This window comes from Myotis yumanensis, unplaced genomic scaffold (assembly GCF_028538775.1).
Source record: "Myotis yumanensis isolate MYYU_CA2020_CCGP unplaced genomic scaffold, mMyoYum1.0.hap1 SCAF_3, whole genome shotgun sequence".
Classification (NCBI taxonomy): domain Eukaryota; kingdom Metazoa; phylum Chordata; class Mammalia; order Chiroptera; family Vespertilionidae; genus Myotis; species Myotis yumanensis.
Genome location: NW_027223754.1, coordinates 173,033,135 through 173,052,762, shown reverse-complemented (window position 1 = coordinate 173,052,762; position 19,628 = coordinate 173,033,135). Strand labels below are relative to the sequence as shown.

The following is a 19,628-nucleotide window of genomic DNA, read 5'->3' as shown; positions in this document are numbered from 1 at the left end:
ACTAAGAATTCATATGTTTCAATGTTAATACATGCTAATGGCCAAGAATTTATACATTTATTTGTCTTTGTTTATCCACAGGACTGTACACAATTATATAGCATATATGAATGAGGATGACACATATCCTTGCCAAAATTTGATTACATAGGCCTACATTTGTTGTTTTGGGGTGAGTTACTTTCTTAAATTTCAAATGTTTACTATTTTACACTGAACTTTTGTGACGATATCTATTGACATAGTCACATATCAATCATAAAATGATAAAAATGAAAAAATCAGGCCACACAAAGTTAAACGTTAAATACTAACCAATTAAATAAAAAAGATGTCCTTTGATTTCAAAATGGATGAATTAGAAAATGCTAATAAGTTCTTTCTATGAAACAATTTTTATTCTTGACTTGATAAGACTAATCAGTATGCATTTTGTAATATAAAAGTCAAAATCTAAGAAAAGGAAGGATTAGAAGGAGCTTTCAGAAATTAACTCTCAACTGGGCAACTGGCAATGACTTTAGGATGTTGATAATTATATCATTAAAAAATATGTTCTAGGATGAAATTACCATAGAACTGACATAGCCATCAACGTTAATTCCCAAGGACTAACAAGTTTCTACAAAAACTGGTAAGTACCCAATATAAAAGTACATGGAGAGGAGAACCAAGATGGCTATGTAGGTAAATGCTGATACTGGCTGCCTCCCACAACCACATCAAAATTACAACTAAAATACAGAATAACCATCATTCAGGACCACCTGAAATTGGGCTGAATGGAAGTCCTACAACTAGAGAAGCGAAGAAGAAAGTACATCAAGACTAATAGGAGGGGTGTAGGCAAGAAATGGGCTGGTCCAACACCCACGTGTGGCATTTTTTTTAATTGGGAGGGATATTTCTGCTGCGAAGGTCTCCCATGAGAAGCAAATGGTCCAAGCCCCACACCAGATCCCTGCCCAGGGTTCCAGAGCTGGGAAGAGAAGTCCCCATAACTTTGGACTGTAAAAACCAGCGGGGATTGTGGCTAAATGACACAGAGGCTGCTGGAGACCCAGGCAATTCTTCTTAAAGGGCCAGCATACGAACTTACACAGTCCCTCTTCCTCTGAGCTCCAGCACCAGATGGCGGCTTTGGGGGATCCAGGGACATATGGGGTGGAACTGGATTGTCTGGCATTGTAGCAAGAACTTGGGAGCAGCTTTCTCCCAGACAAGGGTGCTTGCAGAGGTCATTGTTCCTATGCTGGGACCTGCCCCATCGCAGAGCTTATTGGCAGCCATACCTGAGTTTCCATCAGCGTGGTCCACACTGTTCACTCCACCCTGGTGATTCCCTGAGACCCTGTCTCATCCAATTTGCAGCCCCACCCAAGCTGTTTATAGCAGCTTTTTCATATGAATGGCCTGTTCTGGCTCAGGCTTCAGACTTTCCTAAAATCTCTCAAAAAAGCTGAAGCTGGTGTTCAGTGTGCCCCAAACCTATCAATAAGAGGCTCAAGACCCAGCACTAGCACCAGCCTGTCTTGCTTCATAGCTGGGCCACCCCTTGGTACTTCCAAGCCCAATACATATAGCAAATAGCAGCCATCTGCAGATCCCTCTGTAGCTCCTGCTGGGTGACACCAGAGCTAGGGCACCCCATGGATAGCTTCAGACCATACCAGGTTACAACTCTACATATTACAAGTGACACACTCAAGGGGAAGACTCAGTGATCCCCAATGCCCCACTGAAGCAAGTCCTGTTCCACAGAGGTGTCTCCTGCACAGCAGCTCTTCCACTTTAGTCACAGCTGGTTCTCACAGCCAATTGGCCTGGAGGTCAATTCCTCTCAGTGACACCGATAGCAATCATGGCTCAACTACAACAAGCCTATACACACAGCACACAAAGGGCATACTTTGAGTGCCTAACTCAGGTGACTGGGAAGGCTGAGCAACTGGGACCTACAGGACACTTACTACACAAGGGCACTCTACCAATTCCAGGAGACAAAGCAGCTCCACCTAATACATAGAAACAAACCAGGGAAGGAGCCAAATTGCAGAGACAAAGAAACATGCCACAAATAAAAGAAATGGAAGCAAGCAAACTACTGGATACAGAGTTCAAAATAATGGTTAAAAGGTTGCTCAAGAATCTTAATGAGAGCTTCAAGGGACATGAAAAAGGACCAGTAAGAAATTAAGTATACACTAACTGAAATAAAGAATAATTTACAGGGGTTCAACAGTAGGGTAGAGGATTCTGATAATCAAATCAATGAATTGAAATATGAGGAAGCAAAAAACACCCAATTAGAAGAGCAAAAAGAATGCTAAAATATGAAGATAGTGTAAGGAGCCTCTGGGACAATTTTAAGCATACCAACATTCACATTATGGGGGTGCCAGAAGAAGAATATAGAGAGCAAGATATTGAAAACCTATTTGAAGAAGTAATGACAGAAAAACTTCCCCTACCTGGTGAAAGAAATAGACTTATAAGTCCAGGAAGTGCAGAGAGTCCCAATCAAGGGGAACCCAAAGAGGCCCACACCAAGACACATCATAACTAAAATGCCAAAGGGTAAAGACAAAGAATTATCTTAAAAGTGGCAAGAGAAAAGCAGTAAGTTACTTACAAGGGAGCACCCATACAATTATCAGCTGATTCCCCAACAGAAACGATGCAGGCCAGAAGGGAGTGGTAAGAAATATTCTAAGTGATGAATAGCAAGGCCCTACAACCAAGATTATGCTACCCAGCAAAGCTACCATTTAGAGTTGAAGGTCAGATAAAGAGTTTTACAGACAAGAAAAACCTAAAGGAGTTCATCACCATCAAACTATGATACTCTTTAAGAGGAAGAAGAAAAAAAGGATAAAAAATATGAACAATAAAATGGCAATAAATACATATCTATCAACAATTGAATCTAAAAATCAAAATAAATAAACAAGAAATCTAAAGAACAAAATAAACTGATGAATGAAATAGAATCAGAGGCATGGAAACATGGAACAGACTGATGAATCTCAGAGGGATGGGAGGAGGTGGGACAGGAAGAGATTAACCAAAGAACTTATATGCACACTAGTGGCTTGGTGCATGAAATTTGTGCACAGAGGGAGGGTTCCCTCAGCCCAGCCTGCACCCTCTCCAATCGGGGACCCCTTGGGGGATGTCCAACTGCCAGCAGTTGGACATCCCTCTCGCAATGTGGGACCACTGGCTCCTAACCGCTCACCTGCCTGCCTGCCTGATTGCCCCTAACCCCTGTGCTTGCCTGCCTGATTGCCCCTAACTGCCCTCCCCTGCCGGCCTGATCTCGCCCCCAACGGCCCTCTCCTGCAGGCCTGATCTCGCCCCCAACTGCCCTCCTCTGCTGGACAATTTTGTTCTGATTGGTCGGTTTCTTTGACAGTCAATGTCTCTGGGCCTATCAACGGGGCCTGATCAGAAAGGCAGGGCTGATTAGCAGCCCAGGTGGAGGCCTGGAGAAAAATGGAGGGGCAGCTGCTGGCCAGACTGGGAGAGAAAAAGAGAGACAATTGCTGATCAAAAGCTGCCACAGAGGCAACTGATCAGTCCCTGCTTCTCTCTTCATGCCTCTCTCTGGCCCTGATTTGCAGCCCCCTCAGCAGTCAGTGCCACGGCAACCCCGCGCTGACTGCAGGACTGACTTCCGGTTGGTTGAGCCTCAGTCCTTACTGGTCGTTTCGACCCAGGGTTTTTATATATTAGGATATTCATTACCTACAGACACAGGCAATAGGGTGGTAAAGGCCTGGGGTGGGGCAGGAACCGGATGGTGTGGGGCAAAAGGGAACATCTTTAAAACTCTCAACAATAAAGATCTTTTTTAAAAAAGCATTACCTTTTCCCAAGTTAAAAAAAAAAAAAAGTACATAGAGAAAAAGCCAGTTACACTACGTGTATCAAGTGAAAAGCAGGGGAATAAAGAACAGATTTGTGGCATCAGCTCCCTAATAATATAGAATATCTAAGACATGCTAAGCTTTGAGACATTACCACTACGCATTAAGTTCTTCCACATAGTATAAAATAAATTTCCAAAGTTTACCTTCCAGAAATGATAGAGTCATCTATTTTACTGTGTCAAGAATAAAAAAAAGAACAAGAACAATATTCTTTACCCTTGGGTTAAAATACAGATTACAGACAATTGTGTAAAACATCTTTCTCTTCCACAAACTGCAATTTCCCTGAGGATGCGAACAATGTCTTATATATTTTTTATCCCCTGTCATCTCGGAATAATAGAATATGGGGAAGATATTATAGAATCTGTTTTCAATTGGGGGGGGGGGTATGATTTAGAAAGGACTACAACATGGGTATGTGCTTTGGCTAAGATAAGATGCATAAGATGGTTAAAACACAAAGTTTGTACAAAATAAGTAGCTTGGTAACTAATAGTGCTTTTTGAAAATTTTTATTGAAAAGGACTTTTATTAGGGATATCCAATATACATGTATTCTAAGTCTTCACCTGAGGATATGTTTAGACAGAGGAAGAGAGAAGCATGGATGTTGGCCAGGGCTAAATAACAGTGTTTGTTTGTTTTTAATTGATTTTAGAGAGAGAGGAAGGGAAAGAAAGAGAAGGAAAAAAGGGAGAAAGGGAGAGAGGGGGGCAGAAGGAAGAGAGAGAAGAGAGAGAGAGAGAGAGAGAGAGAGAGAGAGAGAGAGAGAGAGAGAGAGATGAGAGAGAAATATCAATTGGTTTTTGCCTCCCGTATGTACTAGGGATCCAACCCGCAGCCTAGGAATGTGCCCTGACCTGGAATCGAGCCGGCAACTTCAAGTGCATGGGAGGATTCAACCAACTGAGCCACATCGGCCAGAGCTAAACAATAATGTTTTGATCATTCAATCACGTGGGTTAGTGTTTTTGTGAGAAGTAACTTATTCCATGGGGGAGAAATAAAAATGAATCAGCCTCTGGAATTGTTCTGAGCTATTCTGATCATATTTCCCTCAAGTCCTGTTCGTATCATGACACAACTATGACTAGAATCAATGGCTCCCAAAGAAGACAAAAATCCACATGTACTTTCCACAGAGCAATAAATAGAAGTTAGGATGGTATACATTTCCTGTGAAAAATCTGTGTCAAGAAATTATTGTCTTTTTTTACCGCTGCTTTTGAGAAAAAAGAAACTTGCTCACTGAATGTGCCTCAAGGAAGATAATAAACCCAAGTCTGACTACCGCACTGCCAATCATTTTCTCATAGGGTTAACAAAAGGGTCAGACTATCTTCCCCACTGGAAGCAATTGCCTCGTTTGCGCACAAAGAAACACTGAGTTATAGGCAACTGCTCTGTGTTTACTCAGCTCCCTCTGTGCGGGTCCACATAGACACACTTTTTGGAAAATAAGAAATCCCTCCTCATCAGTGGAAGGTGGAACCAGTGTGAGTGATACCTAAAGAGAACAACAGTTGCAGTATACCACTTCCATGACTAGTTTCTTGGTCAGTGTCCCAAAACTTGTAACTTCTTTTTTGAAAGAATGAAAGGTAAGCTTAGGAAGGTGAAGAGAGTCATCTCTAATCATGACAAGCTCCCAACACAGGAGTTAATGACCGAGTACTTACACTTCTGAGCCAGGCACTGCTCTTTTTATAAACGATTCCCCTCGAAGTCAGGGTGGGCTTTATTCAGCTGCGAGAGCATGGGTAGAAAACACAAGATTTGAATACGGGATGCTGTCATTGAGGAGGCTTTGCAGGTCCTTGCCCAAAAGTCTAGCCATCGAGATAAAAAGGTAGTGAAGAACTCAATGAGTTGGCCCCATAACGTAAGTGGCCAATTTCCTGCAAGAATCTCCCACCATCCTTCTATCCAGGTGTCAAATTCAGCTCTGGCTGTTTAAGTGCTAGCAAAAGACATGTACAATTATTTGGAGATAAGGGTACATGATCAAGTTATATGGGCTTTTGTTTCAACTAATTTTCACTTTCAACCAATTTATGTATATTTCTCTTCATCTGTAATAGTTTTGTGGGTATCATTCAACAGATATTTATTAATATTAACCTCAAGACATATTAGCCTGTACTATCAGGACAAAAATAAATTAAAATAGGTAAATTTTAAATGAAATCACTAAGCAGAAAACAAAATGGGGAAAGTTTCAATTCATATATAATAGTATAGTCATGGTCAAGTTGGGAAGAATTACTAGAAACAAATATGTTACCACCAGGATGCCAAATACTGGAACAAAAATAGGGGCTAATAGGGTTTCTGCACATCACTCTCCCTCCATCAACCTGTGACTTCTGTGCACCCGCACCCAGGGTCAGAGGAAAAGTTTGGAATCGACCTCTGATCATGTCACTCCCCTGCTTAAAACCGCTCAAGGGGGTCATGTTCCTAGACTGAAGATCAGAATCTCTGAGATGATCTCTGAGGTTCTACAGAACCTGGCTCCAGTTTTACCAGCCTTCTCTTATTCTTTTCAAACCATATTAGCTTCCTTTCAGTTCCCTGCTCTTGGCAAGTTCCTACTGTCTTTGCACCTGATTTTTCTTCTGTCTGGCATGTTCCTCTCCCTGTTTCAGAGTTCATTTCAAACATACCATGCTTAGGATAATTTCTCTGAGAAATTACCCATCATCCCATTCTCATCTCCTATTATAGTCTTTGTTAAAAACAACAATGACTATAATATTTATTGTGTGCTTATTATATACCCAAACATTGTTTTAGGTCCTTTTGATATAATAATGTATCCTTACTATAATCCTATGAGTAGATGCTCGGTAAATAATTTTAATTGCAACCATCCACACTTGAATCAATGAATGAATAAGATGTGATGAAAACCCTAGGGCAGTGATGGCGAACCTATGACACTCATTTTTTTTGTTGATTTTTCTTTGTTAAATGGTATTTAAATATAAAAAATAAATATCAAAAATATAAGTCTTTGTTTTACTATGGTTGTAAATATCAAAAAATTTCTATATGTGACACGGCACCAGAGTTAAGTTAGGGTTTTTCAAAATGCTGACACGCCGAGCTCAAAAGGTTCGCCATCACTGCCCTAGGGCAAGGTGAAATTCTATAATTGTATTCTTTAGGAAATATGTGTCTACTTTGAAGAGTTCTGTGGTAGTGATTTGCATATACATATATTGTAAATAATGTAAAAAATTTGAGGGAAGTGTTATGAAAAGTTTGAATCCTCTCATTAGAAAATATGTTTAACTGAATAAGAAAGGGATAGTACAACAGCAATTTGAGAACGTGGAGCTGAAAGCCATATTAGGAGTATATGTGTGTTTTCTCATTCAGATACATGACTCAGATGATACCCATACTGGGGTTATTTCTCCTAGTCACAGTTGGTACCCGGTGACAACTTTTATTCAGGTGGCTGCACAGTTTCTATTCTACAGCAACTTGCATCCATGTTCATCTCTATGCAGTTTTATCTGCTAAAAAGCAGATCTGAATGATAGTCTTGAATACTTCAGTTCACAAAAATCTAACCAGGCCTTGGAATAAAATATCAATTAGAAAATTAAAACATTCTAAAAAGGGGAAATTCTCAATGGAAATTATTTAGGATAGTCAATCTCTTGGGTTCAAAGACTTGAGTGAGTCCCAACCTACAAAACTTTTGGCCATAACCTACAACAGTGCCTGATACACCATGTGTATTTATTGACTTAAAATAAAGAAGAACCATTGTTTCTGAAGCATTCAAGCTTCTAAAGTCTATTCTACTCTAGACAGAATGAATTACACAACTCATCACTACAGTCTATAGATTTTCACCATTGGAAGTGCTGAGTCAATGAGCACAGGGATTTCATCACTTTTACCAGGCAAAACTATATTACCTTCCAAAACAGAGAAAAATTCACATACCTACCTATAATATATAATGTTCTTAAGATAGATATTAAGCACACTCTCACTTTTAAATGTTTTATTTGCTCAATTTTCATATATGGATCATTCCAGGGGAAAAACATAACACCTACATTTATAGCATAACTATTTCTCATTTTACGGTCCCACAAACATGACTCAACATGATTTAACAATACAATCAGTCCAGAGACTGCAGACATATTTTATAAAGTCACTCAGACTGTAAATACATACTGTCAAATTCCCACAAAGACTAGTATGTTACTCTGAAAAAAGGCACACCAGAAATCATTGTTTTTTTTTATACTTGCTGACTTCTAAAGGACATCTAAAAATTGGTCCTGTTTTAAAAAATAGCTTCTCACTTTTTTTTATCAGGATAAAATAAGACTAGAACATTTCTCACTTCATTCCAGTTGTACACTGACATATTGGTACGTGATAATAACTTAGAGGGATCAGGAGGGTTAACAGATTGATAATCATAAATTGCTGTGCAATGAGCTATCCTATGAAAATACATATTTTAATTTAAAATTTAAAAATTGTTATCAGGAAACATGATACATTATGTAAATCATTAAAAACGTATTTGTTTCTTTCCTGTATCAGAAATTCATAAAACTTTTTTAAATACTCTCTGGCTGACTAAAAATTAATAGACCATTTACTCATTATTAATAAATTAATTAATACAATAATTTACGCATTGATTTTGAGATTTGTGTCCATCTAGCTGAGGCTGAAGAAATATATATATTTAATCCTCACCTGAGGATTTTTTAAAATTGATTTTAAAGGAAGAGGAAGGGAAAGAGAGAGAGAGAGAAAGAGAGACAGAGAGAGAGAGAAGGGGAGAGAAACATTGATATGAGAGAGAAATATCCATCAGTTGCCTCCCGCATGTGCCCCAACCATGGATTGAACCCACAACCTAGCTATGTGCCCTGAATGGATTCAAAGCCATAAGCTTTTGGTATATGGGACAATGCTCCAACCAACCAGGCTACCCGACCAGGGTGAAATATTTTTTTAAAGCGAGGCCTTGTTTTAGCCATGTGTTTCAAAGGCATTGCTAGCCTTTTCAACCACTAAAATTAGGTAAAAAAACAAACACAAAAAACTTTGAAACTCTGCTGCCAAATATATTAACTGATCTGTTCAATCATTCAGTCTTTAATTCATTCATTTTTTTTCATTCTTCAGTCTATCTGACCATCGATCCATTTCTGCATCCATTTCTCACATAGTGTGTACACCAATAGACTTAACGAGCTCTTAATCCTGTAGTTGGCCATTAGTACACATTTCACTCTCTTTTACCATTCTCTTTTCACCTTCTAATCTCAGGAAGAACCCCAGTAGTGAGAGAAAACTTTCTTTTCTGCTTAAATGAATCAGGAGATGCCTGTGGAACTTGGTGAAGACTGTTAGAATATCCAGATAGTAATCAACTATAAGAGACATATACATCATGGTAAAGTTTAATTACTGATTAAAATGTAGATGTCACTGAGTCACATATGACCCAAAACAGTTTCCCAGTATTCCTGCTTAGATTCTGTATCAATCCCTACTTTTACTTTCCCCCCCAAAAAATCACCAAAATTGTGCCTAACAACTCACTTTTCCTTAAACACTTTTACCTTCAGATCTTTACATGTACTGTTTCTTTTCCTGGTGGTCCCTTCCTACCAACTTTTCCACTTTCTACCTTCCCCATAAGCATGTTTCTACTCATCTCTCAAATTTTAGAAAAGCAAAAGCAAACAAGTTTTCAGAGTTAGCTTAAGAAAGGGAATCATCACAAAGTCTCACCTGTATCTTGTGCAAGTAGCATTCTGACCTGACGGAGCTATTGGTTTAAAAGTGATGCGTGGGGAAACCTGGGCCGATAGCAGAAACCCCAAAGCAAGAATAATGAGTGCTACGGTGGTACCTAAAAAAAAAAGAAAGAAAGAAAGAAAAAAAGTTTTGCATTAGAGAATAGCTGATAACATTCTTCCAAAGCAGACTGAGTTTGGACAAGACACATCTCTAAAAAGTACCTTGATCTTTCTTCATTGTATTAAAAAAATGCTCCTAAGAACAAATTATCAGAAAAACACATTAGCACATCCATTGTGAGACATGATACACTTGCTAGCCAAGGAGTAGATTGGTAATGATTTTATAAAAAAAACCCCAAAACAACAAGAACCCCAAACAAAACAAAACAAAAAAAAAACACACAAAACACCCGACAGCTTTCAGTGCTGAGAGTCTCAAAATCCATTAGTGTAACCAACATTATTGAGTGCCTGACATGCCAGGAACTATGAAAGGCAACAGATTTTCACAGTGTTCCTCTCATTGCGGAGAAAATTGTTCTAATGGCATTTGATCATAAGACCCAAATCAGTAGGCTTAAAAGTAATAAACTGAATATTTTAAGAGCACTTGAAATAGCATTTCTTATTAAAGAAAAGTAGCATTCTTTGAAGACTTTAAGATGTCAGAAATGATATTATAACATGTATTCACTTCTCTTTGCTACTGATACTTGCAAGTAGAATATTTGTTTTTTTTTTATTTTAAGGTCTGGGAATGGTGATTATGTGTATCACTTAAAAGGTTCATTTTTGAGAGACATCTGATGGTAAATAAGAAAGTTTTTTAATTTCTGCCCACTGTTCCAGCCTTCATGAGAATAAACAGAAAGGGCCATGCTCTAGTTTCATTTTTCTTGATAACTACTAAATGTTTTTTTAACACAGTTACCGCAAACAAATTATTAACAAAAACCGCTGTTTGATAAAAAAAAAATACTCTCTAGATATGATTATTGATTTAGATGTAGAGAATTAGAGTTAGAATAAGACTGATCCACTGTTAGGTTGCTTAAGGGCAGAAAGTCAGCCAGGGAGTATGAAAAAAAAAGTTTTATGAACTTCTGATACAGGAAAGGAATGACCAGGTTTTTAGTGATCTACATAATGAAATAGGTTTCCTGATATCAACTATTAAGGTTTAAAGAAAAATACTTATATCGTAGTATAGCTCACTGCACAGCAAGTTATGATAAAAACCCTCCTGATCCCTCTATCTACCTAACCATGCTCCCATAGGAAGTGAAGTGTGCTGGATAAATAGCATTCTCAAAAATACCTGAGGTAACAAGTAACAGTAACTACCTGGTACAGGGCTTAGATTAGCAAAACTTAAAAAATTATGTCCCTTCCCACCACTCTGATACAGCACACTTTGTGTACATAAGTATCACCTGGCAAGCCTGTTCAAGTGCACATGCTGCAGACCCACCTTCAGAGATTCTAATTTCATAGATCTGGGCTAGGGCACAAGAATCCCCCTTTCAAAAGCAGTACCCGCGATAATTCTGGTGGAGACCGCCTGTGAGTGACACTTTCAGAAATATTCCACTACCAAAATATCTGGGGGGAAATAGCACAGTGCTTCTGGCTTTCCTATTTATAAGCAATCAAGTTACATAGATATAAACCTTCTATTAAAAGAATCAAGAGGTGGTCATTAAGTTTGTAATATTTACAAGAAAGACCAGTTCTCTGAGCAAGCCTTGAAAATAGAGAAAGTCAGAACACCACAAAATGTCCTACATTTAAAATTATTCATGGACTTGGACTGTATGTTTTAATTTCTTTGTATAAAGAGTTTCTTTGCTAAATAGTTTATTTGGAGTTATTTTAAAAGAGTGAATACCTATTCAAAAATTATTTTTATATAAGCTGTCCTACTATTTTTAACACAATATAATAAAAAGTTATAAAAACACAAAATAAGGAGCAAAAGTGAATCAAAGGTTTAAAAATTCTAAGCTAATTTAAGAAATTTAAAATAGAAGTGTTCTAGTACTTAGCTCTATTAGAATATAAAAAAATATACCTACAGACAAATGAATAAAACAAATGCATTGAAATAAAAATGACAAATCCAGAATCAACTGCCATCAGAAAGTGAAATAAACATCTATTTTGTAGGTCTCAGTGGAGTAATACTAACAGTCGACCCTCTGTATCCATGCATTCCAAATCCATGGATTCAACCAAACAAGGATTGAAAATATTTGAAGAAAAAAAGTTACATTCTGGCTGATGTGTACTATGTAGTAGGCACAACTGAACATGTGTACAGACTTTCTTCTTGTCATTATTCCTTAAACAATACGGTATAACAACTGCTTGTGTAGTGTTTACACTGTATCAGGTATTATAAGTAATATAGAGATGATTTATGGTAAAGTATATGGGAGGATGTGTGTAGGTCAGACCCAAACACTACACCATTTAACATAGGGACTTAGCATCTAAAGATTCCAGCATCTGAGGGGGTCCTGGACCAATCCCTGGCAGATCCGAGACGATTGTACACTAGCGGCTGTTTAGCAGTGACTTTTCTTCCGAAGAGTGTAAAGTTCCATTGCTCATTATGTTCTAGTGGGGCCTATTTAATCACAGTTAAAAACCAGAACTGCAAAAACAGCACTATTTTCATCTATATGTGCAGGTAAAGAGGAGACCCGTGACAAAAACCCAGGCCCTTTACCTCCTAAACCACTGCAATTTCTACATCATTACTTTATTTTTTATTTTTTTAAAAATTAAATTATTTTATTGTTTAAAGTATTACATATGTCTCCTTTTCCCCCCATTGACCTCTCCACAGCTACATCATCACTTTAATTGGCCACAGCACAAGGAAATCAGGTGCCCACATCATGGAAGAGCTGTCTTAAGCAGGAGGCATCACTGTTTGGCTTGGTCATGGATGGAGCTGGGATATTGGTGGTGTTGGTTGAAAAGAGAACATGGCAGGAAAGAAAGGTGCCTACAGGTTGCTCATGAGAAATCTCTTGGTCTCCCCACCAAATAACTGTCTTTTTGGGGACAGTTAATCCTCACCCAAAGATATTTCCCATTGATTTTTAGAGAGAGTGGAAGGGAGGAGGAGAGACAAAGAGAAACATGGATGAGAGAGAGACACATCAACTGGTTGCTTCCTGCAGGCACCTCGTCCAGCCCACAACCAAGGGATGTGCCCTTGACTGGAATCAAACCTGGGACCCCTCAGTCCGTGGGCCGAAGCTCTATATCCAGTGAGCCAAACAGGCCAGGGCCAAATAACTGTCTTAGTGCTCCCTCTGAACAGTGTGAACTTCCTTGGGGCAGAGGACCTACACTGAACGGTGAAAGGTGACACCAGCTGGAAGAGGTCAGGAAAGCCCCTGCATGCTGATGTTACAAACTGATTTCACATTATAGTTACAACAGTGAAGACTCCCTGGTGGGCAGTAATAAAATGCTGTGATAGCCAAACTGCTCTGGGCACTTTCCTCTCTGTCAGGAGTGCTTTACATGCTATGCGTGTACAGGTGTGTTCAGTCCTCATTACAATCTTATGAAGCAAGGACTGCGGTTAATCCTGTTTACAAATGAGGAAGTGGAAACTTGCTCAAGGTCACCCCATTCAAACCCAAACAGTCTGGCTCCACAGCATCTCAACCTACTGCAGAACTGATGAGAAAGTCTCTCACTGGAATACAAGTGAAGGGACAGAGGCTGCTACAAAAGAGTGTTTTCTACGGATCTTGAAATCAGCAGTTTCCTCGGATATCAAAAGCCAATTCCCAAGTTTAAGAAAACCTGAAATTCTATTTAAAAACAGACCTCTTAAGGGAGCAATGTATGGAGGCCCGGTCGAAAGGAAGGGTATCCATTTAAAAACTTTTAAAGTGGTTGTTATCTCTTCTTAGAGTTGATCTGAGCCTCAGGGGTTAGCAAATCCAATTTCCAACCAACCGTAGAAATGTATTTTTAGCCCATCACTACCTGATGGTACTATCCCTTTTCTTTCCTTTTTTTTTTTCCAGTTTACCATCCTAAGGAAGCAGTCAAATTCATTGTTGGATAGCTCTGAATATTAGAAATATTTTTCTTATATTAAGTACAAATCTATGTCCCCTAGACCATCTGCTAGAATAAGATTATTAGCTCTCCCTTTAGACCTTTTTCCTAGGCAAACACTTCTGGCTTCTTTAACAGGTTTATAAATGTACTAGAGGCCCTGTGCATGAATTCATGCACGGGTGGGGTCCCTCTGCCTGGCCAGCAATCGAGGCCTATCTAGGGGGCTGGCCACGGGAGGTTGGCTGTGGCAGCGCACTGACCACCAGGGGGAAGCTCCTGCATTGAGTGTCTGCCCACTGGTGGTCAGTGCACGTCATAGTGACTGGTCGACTGGTCGTTCTGGTTGTTCAGTTGTTCCGTTCGTTTAGGCTTTTATATAGAGAGAGATGGTTTTTTAAACCTTCACTTGTCCCTCACCTTTCCTCACTTCCCCTCAGATCCCTACGTACCATGGCTGTTGTGATTCCTTTGTCTCTCAGTCAGTCTTTCCCTCTCCTTCCCCTCAGCTGATACTATAGTTCAACCTATGTTATTGGACTCTTAGACAAGCACAGAGGGTGAATGCACTCCACACCCTTTTCTGGGGTGAGGGTAGGAAAGAGTATGTGTTCCAAGTATGAAACTAGGAATGTATTTTCTCATCAAATCTGGAACAAGGCCTGAAGCAGTTCCATTAGATTAATGCTTGAGGTATACGTATTTGGTTACAACAAAATTTAATTAATGCTGGCCTGGAAACTTTACTTTTGAATGAGAAAATGTATTCTTACTCTAGGTAAATGTATAAAGGAACCAGTTGATGATAGCTAATAGAGAAGCAGGAATACACATGTATACACAGGTATACATGGAAAAGATTGTATTATGCAACCATGTCAAGACCATGGCAAAAATGGGTCCCATCTGTCACCTCAAACAGCCCTCACATTACAGAGAAATAATAAATGTAATAGGCAGAATTTAAAATCAAAGGATACTTGAAAGTGAGAAAGGTTTTGTCCTACTTAGCTATCATAGAAAACAAACTTAACAAACCAGAATTTACTGTTGAAAGAGCTTAGAAGTGACATGCTCCAAATGTACTTTCATATTATTCCAAAATTTAGAAAAAAAACACCTTTGTTAAAAAGTGAGTTCATGAATACCAAGTTTTTCAACCAAGGAAGAGCAAAATGCGATTATTTTTGTCACTTTTGTACCTGCTGAGCAGAACTCAAAATAACAGCAAAATGGTCCCCTCAGTAGATTTAAATTGCTCTTACAGTTCTGGTTATTACACACATTCTAGTTTCTAGTTATATATCATAAAATTCACTAAGTTCTCTTTTAAAAATAAAACTTTTTGTCTAGAAGAACTCTATTGTTTAGCTAGAAACAGTATCCAAAATGCTACTGGTATTGTACTTCAGAAGGTTAACTTGTTGTCATTAGAGGAAATGTAATAACTGAATCCTCATCCAGGCACCTACCTGCTAAACTTCCGAAGGTAAGCTTTCTGCGGCCCACTTTCTCAACAAGCCAGACTCCCACGAGTGTGAAAATGAAATTTGTGAAGGCTGTAACTGAAGCCAACCATATTGCGAGTCTGTCATCTTCAACGCCAGACATCTGCAGGATGGTTGCACTGTAGTACCTGCAAGGCAAGCACAAAACAGTTGTTGCTGATGGTTATTCAAGGAAACAGAGTTATTCATATAGAAAAATACTCAGCTGACCTCAAACAAACCATGACTAGCTACAGTGATAGCATGAAGTTAACATGCAAGCTGCTTAGACTGTGTTCGGATAAATTTACTTTGAACTATGCATAAGAAGAACACTCAAGCAAGAGATAGAGGGCTGAAGGCTTCCAAAGTGGACTGTAGCCCACAATGAGGGACAGGGGCAGCTGGTAGTTTCACTGGAGCCATCAAGGATAAGCTCCCAAGTCCATTGAATGAATGAGGAGTCATCATACACTGTGCAATTATGTTCTTAAAAGAAGAGACTTGCTGCATATAAAAATTTGTTTTATACCATCCTGTTCCATTAAATTACAGTATTCTCAATGTGTTAAGGATAAAAGCAAATACACTACACATAATAATACTTCCAAAAAGAGCCATACACAAAACAGATTCCAATGTTTTCATTTTCTACAATAAAATCACAAGTATGCAAGTGTTAAATTAAGGAATGAAAAAAGGAGTTGTATCAAGCAAAGTAAGTTGGCGAGTGTCAGAATTTTATTTAAAATGTAAAATGTTTCCTAGATAGCCAGGTTAGGTGACCTAATCACCCACTCATTTTATATTTATTTATTGAGTACCGCTGTATAAGTTGTGTGAGATACTAAATCCCACAGAGATGTTATGAGACCCTGTTATCGCCCTCAACAAGTTTGCAATTTGGTATAAGAAAATGAAATGGAAATAAATTTAATATCACAAGGTATTCAACTCACAATATGGCATAAAGGACAGAGCAAACTATTTTATTTGATATGAAAGGTTCCTTGATTTTTCAGGGAAGTAACGCTTGAGTTGAATCTTGGAAGAATTCGTAGGGGTTTGCCGCAGGTCTGATGATCTGGCAGGACACTCAGTGGTGGTGAAGGAAATGACGTGTATGAAGGAGAAAAGTGCAAAATACTATGTGCTCACAGAACGTGAGAACGCTACCTTGGCTGAACATAGGTGCAAAGAAAAGGGAGGAGTGTGACATGAGGCAGTAGCAGGCACTTCTGTTTTGGAGGCCTTCACTGCCAGCCATGCTACATGTTTGGGCTTTTATCTGTAGTCCCTGGAAATCATGAAATAGACTTTAAAGAGAACGCAGTTAAAGCTGTTCTATCAGCATGCATATAAGCATAACCAATGGACGCAAGACACTGGGAGGAGTGGGAGGGCATGTGCCTCGGGGTAGGGGAGGCCGAGGGAAAGTCAATGCGGGAAAAAAGGAGACATATGTACTTCTATTTGTAATACTTTAAACAATAAAATTAAATTAAAAAACAAAAAAAAAATCTGTCTATCAAAAGATCACTCTAATGATAGCCACACAGGCGGACTGCAAGCAGACTGAAGCAAAGATACCTTGTTTTGAAGCATTTTCTTTCAGGTCAGTACACTGGCACCTGTAGATTTTCTGTATTAATGGGAAATTCAATGGCCTTCTATCTCCCTGACAGCAAGAATTGCAATGTCCACCCACACTAAATCTTTCCCTAGATGGAGTGCCTTGAGATTCATCTTCATCTTTTTCTCTTGAACATCGGTCAAGGTGTTAGTTTCTTATTGCAGCCAGAACAAATTACCACAAGTTTAGTGGCTTAAAATTTAAGCTTTTAATCAACACAAATTTATTATCTAACAGTTCTATAGGTCAGAAATCTGACACGGTTTTTTTTTGGTGTTTTGTTTTGTTTTTATGTCAAAAGTGACATCAAAGGTGTCAGCAGCGTCTTCCTTTCTGGAGACTCTGGGGTACAGGTTGCCTTGCCTTTTCCGGGTATTGGAAGTCTCCTGCATAGCCTGGCTTGGGGGGACCCCTTCCTCAATCTCCAAAGCTAGCAAAGGTAGGTCAAGTTCCCCTCATGTCACTTCACTCTGCTGCTCTCCTCTGCACTTGAAGATCACATTGGGCTAACCCAGATTATCAGCATTCAAGGTAAACTGATCAGCAGATTTAATGCAATCTGCAGCCTTCATTTCCTTTTGCCATGTAATGTAACATATTCACAGGCTGTGGAGATTATGATGTGTACGTTCTGGGGTGGGAGACCTATTCTGCCTATCATGTAAAGATCCTCATAAACCAGCGGTTCTCAACCTGTGGGTCGCGACCCCATTTGGGGGTCAAACGGCCCTTTCACAGGGGTTGCCTAAGACCATCCTGCATATCAGATATTTACATTACGATTCATAACAGTAGCAAAATTAAAGTTATGAAGTAGCAACGAAAATAATTTTATGATTGGGGGTCACAACATGAGGAACTGTTTTAAAGGGCCAGAAGGTTGAGAACCACTGTAAAAGGCCAATAGCCAGAATGAGAAGGTGAGGAATGAAGACAAGGATGTTCACTTAAAGCAATCATGGGCAACATTTTTTCTGCCAGGGGCCATTTGGATATTTATAACATCATTCACAAGCCATACAAAATTATCAAATTAAAAATTAGCCAGCTATTTTTGATCAAACATTTAATTAACTCACCCCTAATGCCTTGGCAGGGCCAGACCAAATGATTTTGCAGTCCTTGAATGGCCCCTGGGCCAGACGTTCCCCACCCCTGACTTAAAGGGTAATCAGTTTCAGAAAAATTCAGGCAATACTTAGATTCTCTTTCATATGGGCAGGGAATGAGATATCTAGGTCAGAATAATTGACAAATCTAGTTTTTAAAATTAGGTGATGGATTAGTGAAAAGATACATTTAATTTATATTTCAAAAAGTATGAATTCCCATGTTGTTATAAATGATGCTATTGGCCAACCATTCATCGGCTACCACCACATTTATAATCTTCTACGCCTTTATATAGTAGTTTGTGTTTTCAAAGGGCTGGGTAGACATTCAAAAGTTGCACAAAGCATAAGAGAATCATCTTCATAAAAGATCAATGTGAACAACAACAAAAAGGCTTTCTTTCCTTTTTAGACTCAAAGTAGGGATGCCTTCTCTTTTTAACATCATTTTATAATACCTATCAGACAAAACTATCATCTTCTTCAAAGATTTCCCTGGTGATCTCACACATGCCATCTCTTCCCCAGAGTGAAGTTGAAAGGCCTAGGGCAGTGTGCGCCCATAAAGGCCGGCTTCATTCGTCTCTGTAGACGTCTAAGAACAGAAAAGGCCAGGCTTAATGTGCACTGCTCTCAGAGATTATGTGAGACCCAGCTTCCAGTCCTGAATTTTAAATCTGAGTAGAACAAAATGACTCTGGAAAACATAGAGGCATTGGTAATGGCAATCTATCCTAATGGTCACTTTTAACTAGCAATAAGAGAATAAACTTTAAGTGCCTGGCAAAATACACATTTTATGATCCAATGCATTTCCTATGAATTTCTGAAAACAGGTTCTTTGCCCCATCTTCCTGAAGCTACAGCCCGCCCTTTTCACTATTGCCAGTGTAACAGAGATACTTTAACAGCAAGAATTAGGTACTCAATAATTGTTTGTTGAATTAATTGAATTTATCTACCACCAACTTTCAAAAAGGAATTAAGGATATTTATAATTAAAAAAAACATTATAGAAGCAATAAAACAAAAATTAAACAATGTTATGAGAAAGAGAATATGAAGATGAAGATAATTATATAAAAACTTTAGCTGCATAAGCACTACAAGCTAGCTCTGAAATTGCTAGCAGCCAAGGCAAAATAGTAAATGATCATTTTATCTGTCTGACAAAACAAAACTTATGAGTTCAAGATAAAGACAAACTTTTTCTGACATAAAAGTCTGAAGACTTTAATTTCATGAATGAAAGAGATATGTAATAAACTCGTCCTGACACCAGTAGCCACTCTAAGACGAATCAACAACTGAGATTTTGTCATCATTATTTTAATTCATGTGGCACAAAGGTGATACATTCTAGCAGTGTTGCAGATAGCTTCCAAATAGAAATTCCTCCATGAATCTTGCATTGATTATCTTTTGGGTCATGTCCATACTTGAGATAAAGGCCAAATTAAATGAGAAGACCGGAAGTTCCAGGGCTTAGCTTATTATAAGCCCTGAAAGATTCCAATTTTCTAAGTTATGTTGTTCGGCTCTTTAAGCTTCTAATTTATAAATACATTTATTTG

The 19,628-nt window shown here is 38.7% G+C and overlaps 1 protein-coding gene across 1 annotated transcript in view; it reads right to left on the bottom strand.

Moving 5' to 3' along the window:
• The window catches only part of SLC2A13 (solute carrier family 2 member 13), a 300,012-nt gene that overhangs the window by 78,721 nt on the left and 201,663 nt on the right, over positions 1-19,628 (bottom strand). Inside the window, exons 5-6 of the mRNA XM_070410428.1 lie at positions 15,295-15,458; positions 9,723-9,843 (exon numbers count right to left, since the gene is read on the bottom strand). Coding sequence (XP_070266529.1) covers positions 9,723-9,843; positions 15,295-15,458 — 285 coding nt within the window. The remainder of the gene's footprint in view (positions 1-9,722; positions 9,844-15,294; positions 15,459-19,628) is intronic.